Raw genomic sequence first — 23,759 nt, forward strand, 5'->3', positions numbered from 1 at the left:
GAAAACGAACGGTTGGTGTATCCGCTTGAGGCTACTTTGTTTTCTGCTTACCTGTTTCTTAATACTTTTTAATTAAAAAATCCTTTTTATTCTCTTGTGCTTTGGACTTTGTCCACAGTACTTGGAAAAAAAAATTTTTTTCCCTCTTTCAATTGTTTAACTTTTTAATATCATGCTGTTCCTGGATATAAAGTTGCCAGACTTAAAAATAAAATTATTAAAATAGATATACAACTCACCGTAACCAGTGTCTCTTGGTGATTGGCGTATGACAGCAAATAACGTCATACTGATCGGCGATCCAAACAATCAGGATAATGTAAAATGCAGTGGTTGTATCATTGAAAAATTCCGACATTATTGTTTCCATTCCTGTATAACAAAATTTAACATTAATCAATTGTTAAATTGGACAATTAAAGTCAAAAGTTTGTCTACTTAGAGGCAATTAAATTTAAATGTTTAATAAAGTCCAAGTAAAAAGTTGTTTCAATATGGTGTCACACTATGAGGAGGCCAGAGGAAGTAAGAAAATTTAAAAAGGGAGTTTCAGTTGGTAAGACGCCGATAAAGATCCACTTTCCTCTTCTCCTTCGGGAATGCAGAGAGAACGATGAGAGATGGGAGATGGAATGAAATGGGATGAGATAGAAGTGACTAATGGTTCAACGCTGTTAAGTTCATTTGATGGAAATTTCCCCTGCAGTTTGGGCAAAAGCAACCCGAAGTCGTACGTTGAATTGCCAGAGAATCCCAGTCCCAGCTCCCTTCCCAACCTCAATACTAATCGGAAATTTATACGAGTAGCTTTGTCATTCTATTTCTCACCAAATTCGTTTCTTTCTATTTTTTTTTTTTTTTTTTTTTTTAATTTTTTAATTTTTATAGAAATCAAACATTGTATTTGTCCTCATGAGAGTTGATTAATTTATTAATATGTTCAATTGTCAAGATTAAAAAAAAATTCCTTGTAGTTTATCGAAGTAATAAACTTTTATTTACTATTTAATTAACAATAAAATAATAAAATTAAGAGTAGCACAACATTCCGAAACATTAACCCCCGGGTATTATCAATGTTTTTAAGCTTGTGTGACCTGAAACCCTGCCTATTAATCGAATAACTCTCCCAAGCAATTAAATCGATGCACCACACCATGGGATTTATCCTCTGTAAATTTAACATCAGCATACACCATTATTTTACGCGTAATACTCTGCTCACAATCATACCATTGTTATCGACCATACAAATATTTTTAGAAAATTCAAAAAAAATATTTTTTATTTTTCGAGTTATAATACTCGTGCAAACAATGATGATTAATATGACTTGTAATTTATAACTAATTGATAATTAAAATATCAAAATTTTGAGGAACAGTGTCGTATTTGCTAATAAATTTTAATGAATTCACTAAATAGTCTAACTTTTACCCAAGATAAAAGAACAAAAAGGACATAAAACCGTTTGAACATGCTATGACATCTGGAGTAGTCACGAAACAGTGTATATTACTCTTGAAACGCGTTTTTAATTACGATTAATGAATTTGCTAATTATTTTAACGATTCACTTCTTTGCTAGTTCATTTAGCGGGTTTTTTTTTTTTTCCAAAATCATTAATTCATTATTGCATGTAAAACTACAAATAAAATACTCTGAAGAGCGAAAGTTATAAAAAAGAAAAAAATATATAGGTACTTCTTGACGGAAAAATGAATGAGCTAACACTTGAGGGTGTGCCGAAAGATAATTAGTTTCTTGATTAAACGCCATCTACATTCGCTTTGACATTTTTCTGAATTTAACAGAAGCAATTATTGAAAATAAAATAAAAAAAAATTTTTATTGATAAAAAATAAATATGATAGTGAGCATTTGTAGACGTATGAATCACACGGATGGCGTCTCCTTACCCAAATGCTCTCGTAACGCCTAGATAACAAGAAAGCTAATGCACCCGTTTAAATGCATACTAGTCGGGTATTTTCTTACTAACTTAAGCCAATACCCTTTATCCTACACCCAACTTTCTTTCACGCTCTTCAAGCTCGCCCACTCAACCGTTTTTACATAAAAAAAATCCTAGACTCGATAATCTTATTTTCGATCACTTTCGATATTCTTATTATTTTTTTTTTTTTCTTACAATTATTAGTACCTGTGTATAATATAATAAATATAAAAAAAAATATTAGTATGAATTTATTTTTATAGAGAAAAGTCGGTTGTCATTGTGATGGAAGATAAGATAAGAAGATAAGGCTTGAGAAAGCGACAGTCGAAAACTCGTATCGAAGATTCGTATATATAGTAGTAGGAGAATGAGATGACGGATGAAGAGTAGGAAGCGACACAGGAACCGGAACCCATTACTTCAGATAACAACTTCCTCAAGGTACCTCACCCTACCGAGAGTCTCTTACTATATCCTACGTAACCCGCTTTGCCGTCGGTATAAACCGACCAACCCTACTTGGCTACATGACAACTTCTGATTCCACCAGGAAATTTACCACTTTTGTTGACATGTTGGTCACATCCAAAAGCAACTAGTGGCCATATTCTTTTAAAATAAAATGAAAAAAAAAAAAAAAAAAAAAAAAAATATATATATATATATATATATATATATATATATATATATATATATATATATATATTCTAGTTTATAGCTCAATCAATATATTATGGATAACAATTCCATTTGTTATTATTGTTGCTGTTGTTGTTATAAAATTATTATCCTAATTGATAATATATTGTAATTCTATATTAATGAGTACTAAGTCTCAGTGTAATATCCTGAAATTTCGTTGTTGAAAATAATGATGTTATATAATAACAAATGGAGATATTAGTAGATATATTAATTGATAACATCTAAAAATAAAATAGTATAAGGTTAAATTAGCTATTTCGATTTCCGAGCAATATCTACGATAAAGTGTAAGCAGTAGCTGTGGAAATTCAACCGATAGTTGAGGCTTGTTTCCTCTAAACGGATGGGGTGCAGACTTACATTTAAGGTAGTAGTAGTAGCATCACTACACGTAACCCGATTCGATCCCTAGTGAACTGGTGAAATTCACTTAAACCAATGTAAGAGCACTTAGAAGATTGATTTTTTAACCGGGTCGCCGGACCCAAGGATCGTTTACAATTCTGAATTTCGACGGGTTTGGATTTTCTTATTCTACTAAACGATTCCTTAAATAATGAACCCCAACGTGAAGACTCTTTTTAAAATCACGATAAATTCAAATAAAGAAGCCTTTTTCACGGTAGTTGTTGTTGTTATTATTATCATTATTCGCCGTTAACGAATACCCCTTCGCTACAAGTGTCATAGAAAAGAAGATTCAAAACTCTTTATGGTGTATGACGTGTGATAGTTAGCGTCAGCTTTTGGTTGTTGCTTTTATTATCGACAACAAAGTTGTAAAAAAATAAAAAACATAGAGAGAGGAATGAAAAGCTAATGAATGGTGCATTAAATCAAAAAGTTTTAAAATAAAAATAGGCAACACTACAGTACAATACAGAGGTTTGGTAAATGAAAATGAAAAATGGAAAATGGAAAATGGATCAGTACGACAACCCAACTGTTGCGCGTTCATCAGAAATTTATGTAAAATCCCCGGGTTAACCGTCCTGACCAATGAGCTTTGTAACAGAGCCAAAGTCATGCCGGCACCACTGATTTAGTAAAAAGCTCTTTAATATTTTACAGTTGGGTGGTTATGTCGGAACGCGCTAAACAGGGGCTTGAATTTTCACGGCTGTGTATTTCTCACACTGTTGAAAAACAACACTGCCAGAGTACTACTGTATAAGCTTTAAGGGTAACACCACTGCATTCTTTTAACTTTAACCATCAGGTAACCACAATAATTCATTTTTAAATATTTATTTTATACTATCAATATTATAAATATTATTCAAAAGGTTTAACAGATATAAATTACTCGGTTGGTTTAATTTTTTGATGAAATTTAAACACATTTGCTGTTAAACACTTTCATTAACTATTCCTCATACTGTACTTTGTTAATACGATTAAACTCCACACAAACACATTCGAGTGCAACGAATTATATCTCATAAACTCTATTCAATGCAATAGAGAACAGAGGATTATAGTAATTAATGAGATATGATGATGGATGCCGACAATTTAAGTACCTACAGACAGACCCTTTTTATTTTTTTTTCTTTTTCTTTAAATCAACTTTTATTTAATTTGTTTTTTAACTTAAATCAATATCACTGTTATCATTTAAATTTAATCATTAAAATTGACCTTGTCTTATCAGATAAATTCACAATGTTCGTCTTTCTTTAAATTATAATCCTACAATTTTATTCATTTATCAATGAAAGTACTTAAAAGTTCGACGACTTGTTATAATAATTATTTTTAGAATATAGACTTACCAACAAGAGCCAAAATTACAACCAACAAGGATGCTGCTGGAAAAGATGCCGTCACATTGAATTCAAGCATCTGGAATAGATCAACTGTAACAAATAATTAAATTCAATGATTATTAGAGCATATAATAATCAACAATTAATAATAAAAAAAAAAAAAAAAAAAAATGTAGTTATTTAAAAGTCTGAAAGTGTTGTAACTTGTAACGAAATACGAAAAGAAGATGCTAATAAAAGTTGGTGACGGCCTCGATCTTGATTCAAATTTCTCAAGCTATTACCGAGAACAACTTTTACGTACATATTTCCTTGTACACATTTAATATACACCCCAAGTCGTAGGAGTTTTCTAGTTGGCCCTCCAATCCCAGTACACCTGGTTTCTTTATGCAAAAAAAAAAAAAAAAAAAAAAAAAAAAAAAAAAATTACCCTCACTATAATTTTTTTTTTTTTTTTTCTTTCACCTCATCTATGTGATGTTTTAATGAATTTTAGATTTTAACTTACTGTCCAGTAACTTTTGAGACGCGCTAGTTATTATAACTTTTTCTTCTTCCTTGGGTTAATATTTTATAATTTTATATTTCGATTTTAAAGGCTTAAATAATTAAAAAAAAAAAAAAAATATATATATATATATATATATATATATATATATATATATATATATATATATATATATATATATATATATATATAAAATGATTCTTAAATTAATTTAATGAAAGAAAAAATGAAAATTGGTGTGAAGATTAATGACCAGCCGAGGACAAGAAGTAGAAAAAGTATTTACTTACCTTTGCTTACTCTGAGAGAATATATAACGACCCAAGAGTCACTGCTACGTTTTAAAAACCAATTTTTCATAATTCCCTGGATGGAAGACAAAACCCAAAGAACCTTTATATATATATATATATATATATATATATATATATATATATATATATATATATATATATATATATATATATATATATATATATATATATATACATAGATATTTTTTTAATATAATAGCGCATCAACGAGACACAAGCTCGGATGTCACTGACCAGCCCATGTTTACTGGGGAGAAATAGACGCTAACAAAATTAACTGAGACAACTATTTTACCTTTACTGTCCATTTTCCTACACCACAATTCTTTTTTTGTCATTTTTGTTTTTTATATTCTTTTTACCTACTGGCGCGTTTCATTATTTGCTTTAGGCCAATGCAAAAGTATAAATATTCTTTGAAAAACAACCCTCATAAATAAACATATGACATACTACTCGGCTACTTTTTAATTTAACTCGATAAATATCAAAGCTTCTTCAGAGTAATTCGATTTAATTTTAATTTATAGAATAAAATTATTAAATTAACATTAAATATTGTAAACTTACCAATAAAGACAAATATTTGATGATGTGAGTATCGCAACAGCATAGAAATGGAAACAGTCTGAAACAAATAATTAGATATAATTATTAAAAAAATTATTATTTAAAGGTATACTGTGATTAGATATAGGTCGTATTTAAATAATAAATACTAAAATCCCTTCAGCAATTTCAAGAAGAGATTTTTAAATGAAGAACAATTTCATTTCGTAAACTTCGCCCCGGTATTGCTAGTGACAAATTGCAAGCTGCTCTCACCAGTACTATCGGTTTCCGGGTGAAACGAATAATACAATTGAATTGCGAGCAGCGCAAATTGAACAGGCACCTGTCGCCCTATGTTGGATAATCTGTTATTCTCAGTAGCTCACATCCAGTTTCTCCAACTACATAAAAACTATTCATCCATTTAACTGACTATTAATAACTTTAAATTTAAACTAATTTCATTCATAAACTGTCATTTTATTTATAATAATACTCATCAAATTATTTATTTATTTTTATTTCAGTTTTATTAGTTGATAAAGCTAGATAATAATAATAAATTAAAAATAAAATGAAATCGAGTTTTCGGTCATCGTAAAATACTTATCAACCTTTGGCAAATTGATATCATCGAGTTTTATAAAACAATACCGAACGCTTGAGTAAAAAGAACCAAAAAACAAGTACAACAATCAACATTTTATTGTAAAATGTTATAGTGGTATCGGATGTCCATGATAAAACCAAAAGTTTAAAAAAAAAAAAAAGTAATAAATAAATAAAATCGCAGAGAATACAGTAAAAACAAAAAACAAAATAATGGGGAAAAAAAAAAAAAAAAAAAAAATGTTTAAAAAAGTAAAAGCTGTAACGAACGTAATACGAGGTATAAAGGGTAGAAGACGAAAAGGTTGGAGGATTGACGACAGTCAGAGCCACGTGACCTGCAGAAATAAACCAACTACCAAATCGTGTACAGAAAGTTTGAAACTCACGTGGATTGACACGCGACACAAACTAACAGCTAAGTATTTATCCCGATAGGGATTGTAGTGACATTCATCATTATGATACAGACTACTATTAATATTATCATTATAAAATTTATTTATAGATTTTTTTTTCGGATATTATAATGTACAATAAATACATCTAAAGAATCTAAAGAATGAATAAAAAAATGACAAGTTTGTTATTTTAGTTATTTTTTATATTTTTGTATCTCGAGGCCTCGTTGGCGTCAGGCTCACGCATATTTCACGATAATTTGATATGAAATGACCAGCTTGGGGCTCGCGACGACGAATATGATGCCCCTTAATAACTTTGATTTATACACAAGCGGTTCAACTCTCACCAGAGGGTTGCAAGTACGGGGTCAAAAGAGCGCTAGCAAGCTGGGATTTTACCTCCCTTCTCTCTATCACCCACCACTACCCGTGACCAACCTCCTGGGCAACGGGAGGTAGACGGTTAGTTTGAATTGATTGCCATATCCTCTTACGCTTCCCGACATTGCTGTGTGGATTCATGGCAAAAAAAAAAAAATAAAATAAAAAAAAAAATAAAAATAATATAAAATAAATAAATAAAACCGTTTGATTAAAACCCCTGCCTATCAATCGTCCATAGTGATGTCTAATAATTTTTAATCCTACCTCACTTTTTATTTCAACCATATTTTTATTCAATACGTACTACTATGAGTAGAATTTAAAAAAAAAAAAAAAAAAAAAAAATACTTACAAATACCATCATTGTGACAAATGCTGCTAAATATGAGCTTCGAGCCATCCACATGCTTACAAAACGATAGTGTTCACCCGTTACAACATTACTGTAAATAAAAATAATAATAATAATAATAATAATAATAATAATAATTATTCATAATTTAGATTTAAATTTAATTAAAATACAAACCGTAAAAATCCTTTGTTGTCTTCATGCTCAGCTAAAGTTTTAATGCTTTCCATAAGAAGATCATCATAACCAAGTAATTCATCAAGGATAAGTCTCGAAAATGCATCTCCAAAACATTTATCATTTTGTGGATCCAATGTAACTATTTTAACTGGGATGTTAAGTCTTTGACGTACCGCTGGAGACAATCGTAGAAAACCATATTCCAATGAATACTCAACTATATATTCGTCCTCTGGAAATACTAATTCATATTTCAAAGAAAGTTACTAAATTAATTTAAACAATACTCGTAGCTTTCTACAGCCATTTATTTTGTTTCCCTTTTGTAATTTATCTCCTAATTACATTGTCTCATTTTCATTTTCAGCGATATAATTATGTCGAGTTTCATTTAATAAATAACTATATATAGATATATAGCTATCTATCATTTATGTTTGTACTCAATCTTTTAAATAAATTTAATAAATGACAGAGAATTTTTATTATTTTAAGTATTTAAATTAATACTACACCTGCTCTTACTAATTTTTCCACTTTGGGTACATGATCTTTCAAAGGTTGAATAATATTATTTCCAACATCTAAATCAGAATCAACAGTTTGATTTGTTAAATTTTCTGACTTTATTGATGTCGTTAAAATATCTTGATCCTGTAATAAATTTACTTTTTTTACAAACATAAAAGTTTTTATAATAATTAAAAATAAAAAAAAAAAATAAATTTATATTCTTACGTCTATCGATTCGGTAACGAAATCATTGTTCCAGATATTTGTCGATAATGAAGGACTCGTACTTGCATTGGTAATATTTAAATTTTTACTAAATGTTTCGGATATTGTAGCTGCTTCAACTACTTCATCGCCTACTTTAATATTAGATTTTTCATTATTACTTTCTACTACAATTCTTTCCTCATCCACAGCCGACGGTTCAATATTTATAAATCTAAAGATAAATAAATAAATCAATAATCATTTCTGTTAAAAAAAAAAAAAAAAATGTGATTGCTGTTATTAAAATAAATAATTTTACCCATCTCTTTGCAGTATCCCAAGAACGCTAGTTAAATCATCAACTTTTTCTTGGCGCAATTTTCCTTCTTTAGCATAACTTTTTTCTATACTGTAATCCTTAGCTCCATTTCTTAAGATTTCAACTCTTAAAATACCATCACGTGGCCACTCATCTTTTATATGCTCTAAACAATTGGTAGGTGCTCGTGAAAATACTATGTGAATATAAGCCATTACAAAAATGCCATTATTGCCTGAAAAAAAAAAAAAAAAAAAAAATATATATATATAATAAAAATGATGATATCAAAAACATAAGAAACGTATATGAAGAAAAAAAAAATACACAGTGTAAAACCTGATTTCTCTGTTATTACAATTGTGCTGCGTCATATTTTAATTTTAATGATAAAATATAAAGAGATAAACAGATTTTATACTTTTAATAAATATATATTAATTTACCTTTAACAAAACTATAAATTCAATTAATCTTCTTACAGGTTTAGGAAATGTTCGAGCATAAGCTAAAGCAGCTTTAATAAATAAAGCATGAAAAAGTCTATCTCTCATGTGATACAATGCATTTTGATTGTTATTATTTCTAGTTCGATTTATTAAACCAGGCGCTATTGCTCCAGCTAAACTATGATTATCTGTAACTCCTCCATTTTGACTATTATTATTAATATTTATATTATTATTTGTAATATTGTTGTTATTATTATTATTTATATTGTTATTTGCAACATTGTTGTTGTTGTTGTTGTTGTTATTGTTGTTGTTGTTATTCAATGGTGGAGCGTTTGACACATCAACCGATGACATTTTTAAATTATGTTAATATCTTGTTCAATAGTCTTCAAATAAATTGTAATTAATATTACAATATTATGTGCGTGATGATTAACAAAATACTTTGTCACAATTGAAACAATAATTAGATCGACAGTATGTAATTTTATAGTTTACATTCAGCATCGCTGCTAATCAATGTTGTTTTATTGTTGTTGTTTTTATTGTTATTATTTCAATATTATAAATATTATACCTGAAACAGATAAATATTATTATTAATGTTGTTAAACACCTGGAAAAAAAGCAACTGTCTAAATAAAATTATTGATCAAATAATCAAATATTTATAATTGAATTGCAATGATATTGAAATTATCATGAATTATTAAATTCTTGTCAATGACTCATAATATATTAACATTTATATATTCTTTAATTAATATTTCTTTATCAATATTACGCTTTTACTTTTACACTACAGTAACTACTATCAACAGTTTTGATTATTAAATAGTTACAAATTATTATTTACTTAAAAAATTACTACCGTAGACAAAATTACTGTTAATAATTGTCAATAAATAAATAAAAAAAAAAAAAAAAAAAAAAAGTCGTTAATCTAACGTTTAATAAAAAGAAGAAAAAACTTAACCTAGACATTTCTCGAAAATAACTTGTCAAGCATGACGATCTAGATTTATTCTATCACAAACCATTAGTAAATTATAAACATATGGATTTTTAATAATTACATTTAAGTAAAGAAAAATAAAAAAATTACAGTGTGAATAGAAAGTGTTGAAAAAGTAGTTATGTAATAAAAACAAGCTGTAAATTTAATTAAATCATACTGTTGATATATTCAATTGAAAATTTTAACTGTTATCCTTTATAAATTAATAAATATAATAAATTACTCAATTATCAAATTTACTTATTTGTCACCAACAATTAACAATAATTAAATGAAAAAGTTTTTAACATGACGTTACATTAAAAAAAAAAAAAAAAAAAAAAAAAAAAAAAATCAATAATTAACATTGTTTTGTAATTATATTATTTACTTACATTATAAATATATCTATACATGGATAGATTTAGATAATGATGATGATAATAAAAATTGTTGATGTAATATACGTAGATAATAATTGTTGTTGCTTACTTATTGTTGTTACAATTGATAAATAATTATCAATAAATAGTTGTTATTGTTGTTGTTATTACGATTAACAAATAATATCAATGCAACATTGTAATACACAAAAATAATCGGCTCATTGCTTTAGTGTTTTGACACACTACTCATTTATTGGTTGCAGTATTTATAACTCATAGTAGTGGTGGTGCTGCACTCCTTGTGATGAAATACCGTTCAAATTTTATATCCAAATGATAAATTTTAAAAAACAAATTATATGTTCTTAGGTTGAAATAAAATATTCTTGAAAGTAATCATATATTAAATTGAATATTTATCTTTATATGCATTTATATGATCTATTATATTATATATCCACTAGGTACAAATAGCAAATAAATAGCGAATATTATTGAAATTTAAAATTCTATCAAAATAAAAAAATTAACAAGTTATCCATTTACATGCTACTATATTTTTAAAAGTAAATAACACGTAGAGTCATTTTTATTTTACTATTCACTCTCAAGTTGTCAACATATTTATTCCACCGTTTCAATTAAACAGTTCGATGTAATTTATGTGTTAAGTGGATACTGTCAATTAAAATTTTATTATTGTACTTATAGCAGTAAAAAATTCCCTAGAGAAGAAACTTGGGGGAAAAAAATTACTAGCAAGAACTAGCTGTCATCTAACGGAATTTCCTACAACTAATTTCATCATACTGAAGTTAGCCGTCAGCTGTCAAATCTTAAAAATTTTTTTAACAAATCAATTACAATAAAAAAAAAAAACGCTTCTAAAAATTTTCACTTGTAATTTGTTATTACTTTTCACATGTGGAACTTTTTAATTAATTTTTTTTAATAATAATTTAATTGCTAGAAAATTCTAAAAAACTTTTTATTGTCTGTCAACTTCAGTGTCATCTGATTTCTTCAAGAGTTCTACTTCAGTCAATGTTGATACTGTAAATACCGCTGATGTATTTTTTGTGGAAGAATTATGGTATAGATGTCGACTTACTTCAGAGTCATCTGGTTGAATTGTGTGTACGTGATTATTTCAGATTTTTACTTTGCTGTGGTTACTTGAGTGTTTTGTGACATTTTATCCGACAATTTCGTTGTGATAATTTAATTTTAAATAATAAAATATAAAGATAACAGTAGTATAAAGTAATTAGTGTTACCGATTACAATTGTGATAAATAAAATATAAAGTTTTATCAATAATTAATAAAAAAAACATTTGCAAATGATTTCTTCGCAATCTCATAATCAGGTGATGCAAGATCTTTTAAATTGCATCTATTTTATTTTATTTTTTTATTTTTTTTTTTTTTTTTTTTTTCCCCACCTTATTACTATTAAGACGCAATATTTAATTATTTTGTCAGCATGTTTATTTATAATAATTTATATAACATTTTTATTATTTAAACACTCATTAATGACTGACTATATTTTATGATATGATAGTTTAAATTGAGTATTTAAAACTTGAAATATATAACCTTGTTATTTTATTTTTTTAATAATTAATTTTATTTTTCAGGTGTTGTATCACTTGACTCAATTACTGTCAGCATGCAGACCAAAAACGTCAAGCTACTCTCGTATAAATAAAAAAGAAATAAATCCAAATAGTAATTGTGATAAACTTTGTCAAGAGAGTTTCAATGAGGTAAATAATAATAATTAATTAAAACTGTTTTTAGCCAATAATTAATTGTTACTGTAAATTAGGCAACAAAAAATCTCAATGAATTACTTTGGGAGAATATGGATCTCAATAAATTACTTCGACTCCAACCTTCACAAAGATTACAAAAGAAAAGAGAAATTAAAAAAATAGTAGATAAATTAAATAATACTTTGTATATAATTGATAAACAGTTGTCAATTGACGACAAAAATCATTGGAAAGTTTCGTATACATCAGGTTCTAATTTCGCTGATAATAAACGAGGTATTATTTCTTATTCATTGCCATTGGGCATCGATACTAATTTTAATTGTTATTACAAAAAAGACGCGACATTACTGTATCATGTACCAGCAATACCCGGACAATATATTTCAACTCGTGGATTTAAAACAAGTCGCAATATTACTGCTGAAAGAGAAAGAAATCCATCACTGGGTGGACGACTGAAGACATGGTTTGGGCTTTCGAAAATAGGAGTACGTTTTTTTTTTTTTTTTTTTTTTTTTTTTTGTTTTTTAATCATAACAAGTAATTTTTTTTAGGAAGAAAAGCTAAAATTAGCAGGCAACCGAATGGATATGGAACAATTAAAAAATCTTCTTACCAATTCAGAATTATCAAACGCAGATAAACAGAGTATAAAAATAGCATTTGCTGAGGGATATCTCGCAGGGAATGAAAGGAAACCACCAGTGCGATCATTCAAGTGGATTAAAATTCTTCAGCAGATATTATCGCCAATAATGTTTATCATAGTATGCACTATTTTATTAGGTGTGTATAAAAAACGTTAGTATCCTATACTTAAACATTCTCATTTATATTAACAATAATATATAGGTATTTTATTCAGTATACATGATAAGTTTGTTGGTTCACCATTAAATATCGTTAAATATAAATCAATAGATAATTGTGAATTTTTATTTTTATAGTCGGTAACGGAGGTATGTTCAGAATTCCACTGGGTTCTTACACAGCAATCGATCCAGAAGAAATAAATATTACATTCGATGATGTAAAGGGTGTAACTGAAGCCAAACAAGAATTAAAAGACGTTGTTGAATTTTTAAAGAATCCAGAAAAATTTTCAGCGTTGGGTGGACGTTTACCCAAAGGAGTACTATTAGTTGGTCCACCGGGTACTGGTAAAACATTACTAGCACGAGCTGTCGCCGGAGAAGCACACGTGCCATTTTTCCATGCCGCTGGACCAGAATTTGATGAGGTATTGGTTGGTCAAGGAGCTAAACGCGTACGAGATTTATTCAGAGCGGCCAAAGAACGGGCTCCATGTGTTATATTTATCGATGAAATCGATTCAGTTGGTGGAAAGCGCACAACATCGTTGATACATCCTTACGCAAATCAAACAATCAATCAGTTATTGTCTGAGATGGATGGATTTCAACAAAACGAAGGTGTTATTGTATTGGGAGCTACTAACAGACGTGATGATTTAGATAAAGCGCTTAGACGTCCAGGACGTTTTGATGTTGAAATTTATGTTCATAAACCAGACTTGAAGGACAGAAAGGAAATAATTGAACTGTATTTGTCTAAAATATTAGCTAAATCACTGGATGTCGATGCTTTGGCGCGAGCGACAACTGGATTTACCGGAGCTGACATCGAAAGTATGGTTAATCAAGCGGCATTGAAAGCTGCTATCGATGGAGCTGACTATGTTACGATGGATCATTTGGAGAAGGCAAGAGAAAAAGTTATCATGGGCCCAGAATTAAAGGGACGTATGCCAGATTTAGAAGAAAATCGCATAACAGCTTACCACGAAGCTGGTCATGCGTTAGTTAGTTTTTACTCTAAAGAAGCAATGCCTTTGGCCAAAGTAACCATTATTCCAAGAGCTGGAAGTCTTGGACATACCAGCTCGCTACCCAAAAAAGATATTTATCACCAAACTAAACAACACCTGTTAGCTGCTATGGACACATCGCTTGGTGGACGTGCTGCTGAAGAATTAATTTTTGGAACAGAAAAAATAACTGTTGGAGCAGCGAGTGATCTTCAAAAAGCTACTCAGATTGCTGAAGCCATGGTTAAAAATTATGGAATGTCAGAGAAAGCTGGATTCAGAGTTGAGACACAAGATAAACAAAATAAAAATGGTACCGAGTTGAGTCCTAACACTGCTGAAATTATTGACAGCGAAGTTAAACGTTTACTACAGGTTTGTCATTTTATCTATATGATATTCATGTTAATGTTTTTAGAAATATTTGATTAATTTTTTTTTTTTCTCAGGAATCTTACGATAGAGCCAAATCAATTCTAAAAACTCACGCTAAAGAACACAAACTTCTTGCCGAAGCATTATTAAAATACGAAACACTCGACGCTGAGGAAGTAAAAGATCTTTTAAATGAAAAAAAAGTTGATTCTATTGGTGAAAAAAGAGCACCAATAATAGACGTACCGACCAATGTTATGTGAGATTGTTTATTGTTATTAATAAAGACTGAAGTGTTTATTAAAATTTCATTTTACCAATTATATATTATATTTCATTTTCAATATCTGTTGACAAATTATAAGGAAGTGAATTAATTGTAACGCAATGTTTTATTGAAATTAAAATTAATCTTTATTTAACTTTCAAATAACAATCTTTAATTTTCTAGTAATATTTAATAATATATTGATTAATAAGTAACAGAAAAGTCTCTCAGAGATAACTACGTAGTAGTAAAAACTAAAAAGACCGCCAAGCAGCACATAGAAAGCGAGTAAGTGAGTGTCCGTGTGTGTGCCGGCAAGGAACGCGTCGATAGATGCCAACTCACCAATAATAACAATAATACTAGTGCCGCATTACGCGGCAAATATAAAAATAATGTTAAGTATAATAAGATATGAATAGACTTGGTAAATCGAGTATTTTTAAAATAAATCAATAATTAAGTTTACTATGTCGGCTAATTTTAGTTTCATATAGTTAATTACTGTAACAATTATAAAAAAAAAAAAAAAAAAAAACAATTATAGGCCATACAATGAATAACATTTTATTTTTTCATCATACATTATTAATTATAAATAATACAAAATTATATTTATATGTATATATACATATATTTATATAAATATATTTAAATACATATAAATATATATATATATATATATATATATATATATATATATATATATATATATATATATATATATATATATATATATATGCTGTACATTTTCTACTTACAATTAATTAATAAATCAATTATCGATATTTAATAATAAATTAACCACTAAAAATTTTTAATTCAATAATATTACACGAAAAAAAAAAAAAAGTTTTTTAATAATAATGATTGCAAACTACCACAAATATTTATTGATGCCTGTGTTTATTTTATTCTGATATAAATTATTACTTTTAACATGATAATCTATGAATTTAATGCTTTATATTCTAATAAATAATAATGCAAATATTAAAAGAAGTACAATTAATATGAATACAAGTCAATTGATTATAATAATTAATATTAAATTAAAAATTACATATATACATAAAACACACGTACATTCATGCAAATATCACAGTTTACTAAAAATTAAATTAATTATTATTTTTATTATTATTATCATCATCATCATCATCAATAATAAAAAATAATTATTAATTGCACTAATTATTGAAATCAAACATAACTTACTGTAAAAGAATTAAGTTTTTTTTTTTTTTTTTTTTTTTCATTATTATTAAAAGTAAAAAAATGAAGAAAAAAAATTATACGTATATTAATTATATAATAGAAGCATTTTTGTTCTTTTGCGAAATAATCTTAGACTAATTTAAAAACCAAGTTAATACAATTTTAAATAAAATTAATCGATCGGGATTCGATTAAAATTTTATAAACAATTTATTTTATTAATATACGGTTATAGTATTAAATTAAAAACAGGTTATCTATTTTGTATTTAATCATGCATTTCTACTATAGTTAATAATATGAGTCACAATAATTAATGTAGTTAACTGTCAATCAAATCGCTATAAATTTTTTTAGTATTTTAACAACTAATACTTATAAAATGCTGACTAATATTTTTTATTTTAATTATTTGAGATTTCTGATGTTGATTTTAAATAAAGTATTATTTTTATAGCGCTTTGATCTTCAGTAACAATAATATATATATATTTTTTCTATCTACCAACATATTTAATTTTTATTCTTCAATATCTATATTGTTTATTATGTGTATTCTGTTGTTTGTTTATAAGACGAATCCCGATAATATATATTTTTTTATACCTTTAATTATAGATATTACCTAATGTACAAACAATTTTTGTGCGTATAATATTTACTTTATAAGTTTATCAATTCAACAATTTATTTTAATGAAGTAAAAAAAAAAAAAAAATTATTTATAATACTTTATTGGTTAAAAAAAAATCTAAAGTGCAAAGTTTTAAATATTTATTTATCTAAATATTGGTCCGATAAAGAAGAAGAAGAAATAATGACAACGATTTGAATAAAAAAAAAATTTTAGATAATTCATTAAATTTTTTTTTAATCATTAATCAGAAATTAAATTTTTGTCAACTAAAAATGTTAAAATACTAAACTAAAATACAAAAGATGTATAAAAAAAAAAAAAATACTATAAAATAATTTGTACAAAATTAATAATATAATTAAACATTTACACCGTACGTACGTCTACGGACTCTTTATACATTGAAGAAATATTGGAATACGAGCTTATTTCTGTTATCTGACAAAAATAATAATAATAAGATAATTATTTAAACGTTGATTTGTCTTTATTTTATAGAAATTAATCTTTAAAAGAAAATTTTATGTTAAAAAATCACGAAAAAAAAATCTCATGATTGCAAATACTTTTTGTTTTTTTTTTTTTTTTTTTTTTTTTTTTTTTTTTTTAAATTATTATTTCTATATACTTAGTGTATATTTTATTTATTCATATCTATTATCATTATTAGTATTATTATTATTTATCACGTTGACTTTGTCAATTCAACTTAACCTGGATTTTAATTTAAAAAAAAAAAAAAAAGAAAACAACCGGAGGCTAATTATTTCTGCCGACATTGAAACAAAAATCAACATTATTTTGTTGGCAGTGTTTTAATTATTTTTTTTTTTTAAATCAACTGCACAAAAATAACTTTCAACAGTCAGCTCAAACAAAATAATGTTAAATATTTAAGTAATAATAATAATAATAATAATAATAATAATAATAATAATAATAATAATGAAATCAACGATTAGTATCAGATACTTCATTAAATAAAGGAGCCAATGAATCAACATCCTGTAATCCGTCAAAACTAGTCAATGGATCAAGTCCATCATCAGGATCTCCGTCAGTAAGAAAATTTGTTTCCAACAAGTCACTGACATTTCTGCAGACACTGTCAGTTGGATCATTATTACCGTGTTCCGTTGAATGCAAATTCAATGAATTTAACGTTGGGCTTGATAGCATTGGTTCGTTTGTTTCGTGATAAATATCTTGAGAGCCAATATGAGATGAAGATATAGGGGTAGGTGGGTATGACCGTGGTCCATTGCTATCTTCAGTAAACGATTGATGATAAGTTATTGGAGTTATTGAATTAGGCAGTGGTGTATTTGGATAGGATCTAGATTGTAGCTGGTGATGCTGATGATGCTGTTGTTGTTGTTGTTGTTGTTGGATAATTATTTTTTGAAATGAATCAACAGTCGATGGATTTAATGTTGATGGGTCCAACATTGTATTTTGTAAATTTATGCTATCACTTGGTAATGAATCCAGTCTAATTAAACCACTGTCATCATCTTCTTCATCATTATTTTGTTGATTTAAAATATTATTCAAGCCTTTATCGTTATTATCATCATCATCATCATCATCATCATCATCATTATCATCATCATCATCAAGTAATTGAAATATTTTATTTATATTTTCGGATGATATTGCTTTATCTTCAATAAGAAATTGTTGATCATCATTTATAAAATTAGCGTCAACTTGATCTAATAAATAACTATCTGATTGTCCAGTTATTGATCCAAAATCATCAAATTCACTGGGTACTGGTGTATGTACAAGAGAACTACTTGTTGATTGATTGAAACTATTGGTATTTGAATAAAATTGATTTGATAGTGGTGAGGTTAATGTTGGATTAAACATACGATGGAGTGGTACTGATTGAGAACGACAATAATTTTCATTATTAATATAATTATACTGTTTAACACTATTTAATAATTCACTTATCTCCTGATCAGCTGGTTGTTTACTTGTTACAATTGTTGTTGTTGTTGTTGTTGTTGTTGTTGTTGTTGTTGTTGTTTTATTATTATTACCCGGTGTTGGTTTGATATTAAAATTTGTTATTTCCAATAAATTTTCTTGACTTGGATAATCCATCAATAATTGTTTTTGTGGATTAACGTCTGATAATAACGGTGTACATGATAAAGTTGTTTTACTATTATCATTATCTGGTCCCAATGTTATTGATCCAATATTAGAAGTACTGTCAACTTGTACTTGAGCTGCTTTATTAGATCCAAATATTTTCATATCAACTGTTCTTGATTCACCAGCAGCAGCAGCAGCAGCAGCAGCAGCAGCAGCAGCAGCAGCAGCAGCAGCAGCAACCAACGTAGATGATATAAATTTAACTGTTTCATTGGTACTTGTTGGAACACGAAAAGTAGTATCAATAGTGTCACTATTATTTTTTGAAAGGTAAGTTGCGTTACATGAATTAGATCGTGAAAATGTTTTTAAATTATTACGTGATGATCTATATACATTAGATATATTGCTTCTTGATCGTGGTACTGGTGTATTACGTGGTGATACAAAAGGACTAGCATTTGCTGAATTTGGTTTGGAAGCACGTCCATTAATTGGTGAATGTGGACCTGGTGATATTGGCGTAAAATTAAATATACGACGACGTGAATTTGGGCTTTGAGGTATTGAATTTATAGTTGGTAAATTATTGTTATTAACAACAACTTCAGAGTTATGTTCAATAACATTTGTTTCAAAGCTAACACGTCTCCGAGAATTATTATTATTATTATTATTATTATTATTATTATTTGAATTATTCGAATTATTTAATAATGTCGGTAATATAATATCATTTTTTTGTACTTGACGTTTTCCTAATTGATTATTATTATTATTATTATTATTATTAGTATTATTATTCTTCTTTTTATTAGTAATATCCGTTGGTTTTATTGTACCATCTTTGAGATTCTGTTGCAATATTAAACGTAATTGTGATACTTTATCAGATCTTGATGTTTGATCAATTTCAGTAGTAGTAGTAATAGTAGTTGTAGTTGTTGTTGTATTATTATTATTATTATTATTATTATTATTATTATTATTATTATTATTATTATTATTATTATTATTATTACCAATACAAGTGGTAGTTATAGTATTGTTACAACTATTCAATAGTGACAATGAAGTAGCGTCAGCGTCAGAACTTGATGAGCTTGATTGTTGAAAATATTGCAACAATTCTTCTTCTGGTTCTTGTGAATTATTACCACCATTTAAATAATCATCCAATGCATCACTATCAATAGTAGTTAATTTATCATTTTTATTATTAATTAAAAAATCATCTGTTGTCTTACTATTACTATCTTGTAAAGCACAAATTTGATCTTTAACTAAAATACTTGTAGTATCATCAACAATAACAGGAGTTGTTACAGTATTTATATTTGAATCATAAACACTGGAACGGCCATTAGATTTTATAATACGATTATTATCTATCAATAAATTATTATTATCACGGTATTTAAATATTTTAATAACATTATTATCATCAATAATATCAAGTTTTTTTATTTTTAAATTACCCGGTGAGACAACTGTTATTTTATTAGAACGTTGATTTGTATTTAATAATTTAGATGATAGAGATAATTTTGTATCATTACTATCATTAGTATTATTATTTTTAATTATTATCAAATTATCTATATCGCTGTCAAGCTTTGCTTGCTTTTCAGGGCTTGTTTCATTATTAGTACGCGTTTGATCTAAACTAACACGTTTACGGGAATTTTTATTTGTTGTTATAGTTGAATCATTAGGTGTATTTGTGCAAGATCTAACATTTAACCCATTATTTAAGGGCTCAACAGACGTACGTCCAGCCGTATTATCACAGTTTAATTGTGGTGATACCGTACTAGCCTGACTAGCAGACCTCGATAACTTTCTAGACCGACTTGTTGTAGTTATTAACGAAGATGATGATGATGATGATGATAATGATGATGATTTTACCGATACAATTCCTGTTGAATTTGTGGTTTGTGGTGATTGAGACAAACTAGTTCTACTTTTTTTATATGATTTACCTATTGAATTTTTCACAGTATCACTTCCATTACTTTCCTTTGACTGACTAACGATGGCTTCTGAATTTCGACTTTTTTGATCCCGTTGTTGAAGTTTTTTCTGTAATTGTAATTGAGCTTCACGAAGTTTTACTGGTTTACCTCCTACTGGTGTCGATGACTTTAAAGGTGTCTCTGTAACTATATATTAAATTATTATTATTATTATTAAAAATATCTCTTAATTTTTTTTTTTTTTTTTTTTTTTTTTTTTTTTTTTTTTTTTTTTTTTTTAAATAAAATAGTACAAACTTTATTAGATGAATTTTGAACATCTCCAGAAGCACTGAGGATACAAACAGCTGCCAATGATCGAGTATCGACACACAGATTATCTACTAAATGACGAGCCAATGCACTTAACGATGTAAATTTATAACCTAATGTACTTTCAGCCCATTCACGAATTAACGTTGAAGCTGCTCCAAGCATTTCTTCACTCATTATTTCTTCACAATCATCTTCATCCTAAATTAATTAATAACAATTGTAATATTAATAATAATAATAATAATAATAATAATAATAATAATAATAATAATAATAATAATTACCGCAACACCAATTATAGAAGGAAGTGTTGGAGTGTCAAGCTTAATTCTTTTTCTCATTCCAGCGTAACAATAACGTGAATTACCACGTGTACCAAGCCTCCGTGGTCGTACTCGTGGATAAACTTGCTTCATGACTTTACCAAAATCAGCAGTTGACAGTGGTTTCATTGAATTTTTCATGCAAAAAACGCTATTTAAAAACAACAAAACATTTAATAATCTATTTTTTTTTTTTTTCTCTTAATACTTAATAATACATAATATTAAAAAATTACATACTTGTATTCCTCATAAACTTCTTGTTTTGGCAAAGAAACTTCAGGGTCTTCTTCCAAATGTGTTTTAATCCACATTATCGTTTGATGAATTTCATAACGATTACCAAGAGGATTTAATGGTTGCCTCAATGGATCAACCGTACCACTGGGATTTGTCAATAATGCCGGTAATTTCAGGTACAACAATAACTTTTCATCTACCTTAAGCTGTTCGACTTGAAGATAAATTTCGTCAACTCGTAGTTTAGATTCCTCACTAAAAAGTATTTTCAAATAATTATAAAAATAATAATTATTATTAAAATAAAAACAAACCTGATACTATCCTCGATAAAATGCCGTATTTTATCATTTTTAGCTGCCAATGACAATCCATGTGAATTGGAAGTTAATTTAGCAGCAATAATCTCTTGAAGATCAGGATGAAAACCATTCGACTGTCGTGAACTATTTGTACTGCGTTCACGGGTTATTGCAGATGAATGATCATCATTAATAATTAAATTATTTGATGATAATGATGATGATGATGATCGGGTTATCGAAATTGGTGTTGATGTTGAGGTAGTTATAGTTGCCGTAGTAGTAGTAGTTGTTGTTGTTGTTGTTGTTGTTGTTGTTGTTGCTGTTGTTGATGTTGTAGTATCGTAGTTTCCATTGTCAATTTCTCCACAAATAATCTCATTAGATTCTTTTTTAATTTTCCTCGAGTCAAAGACACCTTCTTCAACCGTCCGATGACTTTTATAATTATATTTTGATCTCTCATGATTCGTGTTCGCGTTCATCGTATCCATCCAAAACCACCACTACCACCACCTGCTGTTTAACCTTTTTTATCTTCTCCAGCTCCAATAATTAAATATCTAAATAAACAAATTTTTTCTTTTTAATTATTATTATTATTATTATTATTATTATTATTATTATTATTATTATTAAATATTGATTTTATAGACATTTATTATTATGATGATTTGTATTATTAAATATATTACGTCAAAGTTCAATAAGTGACATTAGCGGCTTCAAGTCAACTATATTCATCCATTTTATCAATTTATAATTTACAACTTGTTAAATAATTTTGATTTTTATTCTTCAGTATTAATTATTATTAATAATAAAAATAAATAAAATTATAGAAGCTCTTATTGTTAAAACTTTAAAAACCGAAAATTTTTTTTTTTTTTTTTTTTTTCTTATTTTTTTATTATTCGATTATACTTACTCAATTTAAATATTTAATTATCACCACATTGTTGCAATCGATTATAATTATTAACCCGATTGTGTATAAAAAATTTGATATTAATTATTTAAAATTTAAACAGTTTATAGTTTGAACTAAAAAAAATAAAATAATTAATTAAACTACAACTTTTAGAGCTAACACACGGGGCCGCCTTTTAATCCATTGGTGCGGTGGAGCCTCTTGTTGTCTATACCAGTTCATACCATGCATCATCAACTTATACACCAGCAAAAGCCAAAATTTGTTCTTACTTTTAATCACTTGAGCCTAGTATTTTAGTAATAGTGTAATTACTTTTTCTATTAATAATTCATCACAATAAACAATTGTTAAAATTTTAATAAAATAATAAAAAATTACATTTAAACTAATTTTTTTTTCTCTCTTTCTCTTTCTCGAGTTTATTTTTCCAAATTCACTTTTTATTTTACTTTTTACTTTGTTTATACTACTACTACTTTGTCTTTTTCATACTCACTTTAGATTAACATTTATAGATCTAATTAACATTAGATTTTAAACGAATTTAATTATTATTTTTCCGAGTCTTTCATTAAATTAATTTTTATTTTTCCTTCTCTCGGTTATTAAATATATGTACATACACTGGACATCATCTCTTACTTCTAACACTCTCATACATCGTCGTACTTGCTTACAGCTTACAGTAATCCGTATTAATAAATGACATATATATGGGTATATATCTGAGAATGTGTGATATTCTTTTCTTGTTTTCTATTTTCTACCGATGCTTTCTGCTATTTGCTGTTTTTAACGGTTGTACATAGTTACGAAGGAAATTACCGGTA

The 23,759-nt window shown here is 27.3% G+C and overlaps 3 protein-coding genes across 5 annotated transcripts in view; 1 reads left to right on the top strand and 2 right to left on the bottom strand.

Annotated features, from left to right (window-relative positions):
- The window catches only part of LOC141532726 (membralin-like), a 32,750-nt gene extending 21,478 nt beyond the window's left edge, over window positions 1–11,272 (bottom strand). Inside the window, 11 exon segments of the mRNA XM_074251188.1 lie at window positions 240–372; window positions 4,442–4,525; window positions 5,831–5,888; window positions 7,562–7,652; window positions 7,739–7,982; window positions 8,257–8,395; window positions 8,480–8,693; window positions 8,781–9,003; window positions 9,006–9,015; window positions 9,227–9,812; window positions 10,725–11,272. Coding sequence (XP_074107289.1) covers window positions 240–372; window positions 4,442–4,525; window positions 5,831–5,888; window positions 7,562–7,652; window positions 7,739–7,982; window positions 8,257–8,395; window positions 8,480–8,693; window positions 8,781–9,003; window positions 9,006–9,015; window positions 9,227–9,589 — 1,559 coding nt within the window. The 5' untranslated portion in view covers window positions 9,590–9,812; window positions 10,725–11,272.
- A 502-nt stretch (window positions 11,273–11,774) lies between these two features.
- Window positions 11,775–15,041, top strand: Yme1l (ATP-dependent zinc metalloprotease YME1L). Of its 3 annotated transcripts, XM_074251192.1 has the most exons (7): window positions 11,775–11,987; window positions 12,261–12,389; window positions 12,452–12,674; window positions 12,738–12,889; window positions 12,956–13,202; window positions 13,349–14,604; window positions 14,679–15,041. In XM_074251192.1, exons 1-7 carry the CDS (start codon window positions 11,961–11,963, stop codon window positions 14,865–14,867), a joined length of 2,223 nt encoding a protein of 740 aa, XP_074107293.1. In that variant the 5' UTR covers window positions 11,775–11,960; the 3' UTR covers window positions 14,868–15,041. The 3 variants fall into 3 exon arrangements, with proteins under 3 accessions (XP_074107293.1, XP_074107290.1, XP_074107292.1); XM_074251189.1 differs by having other exon boundaries at window positions 12,452–12,889; XM_074251191.1 differs by having other exon boundaries at window positions 12,452–12,889; window positions 12,956–13,187.
- Window positions 15,042–16,199: 1,158 nt separating this feature from the next.
- Window positions 16,200–23,623, bottom strand: LOC141532803 (uncharacterized). Its single transcript, XM_074251322.1, has 6 exons — window positions 22,924–23,623; window positions 22,008–22,558; window positions 21,694–21,948; window positions 21,415–21,604; window positions 21,109–21,328; window positions 16,200–21,001 (listed from the first exon to the last, which is right to left on the bottom strand). Exons 2-6 carry the CDS (start codon window positions 22,487–22,489, stop codon window positions 17,679–17,681), a joined length of 4,470 nt encoding a protein of 1,489 aa, XP_074107423.1. The 5' UTR covers window positions 22,490–22,558; window positions 22,924–23,623; the 3' UTR covers window positions 16,200–17,678.
- Between the last annotated feature and the right edge of the window lie 136 nt (window positions 23,624–23,759).

The sequence above is a fragment of the Cotesia typhae genome, unplaced genomic scaffold (assembly GCF_013202065.1).
Source record: "Cotesia typhae breed Kobodo isofemale line unplaced genomic scaffold, CoteBio_Ctyphae contig_69, whole genome shotgun sequence".
Taxonomy (NCBI): domain Eukaryota; kingdom Metazoa; phylum Arthropoda; class Insecta; order Hymenoptera; family Braconidae; genus Cotesia; species Cotesia typhae.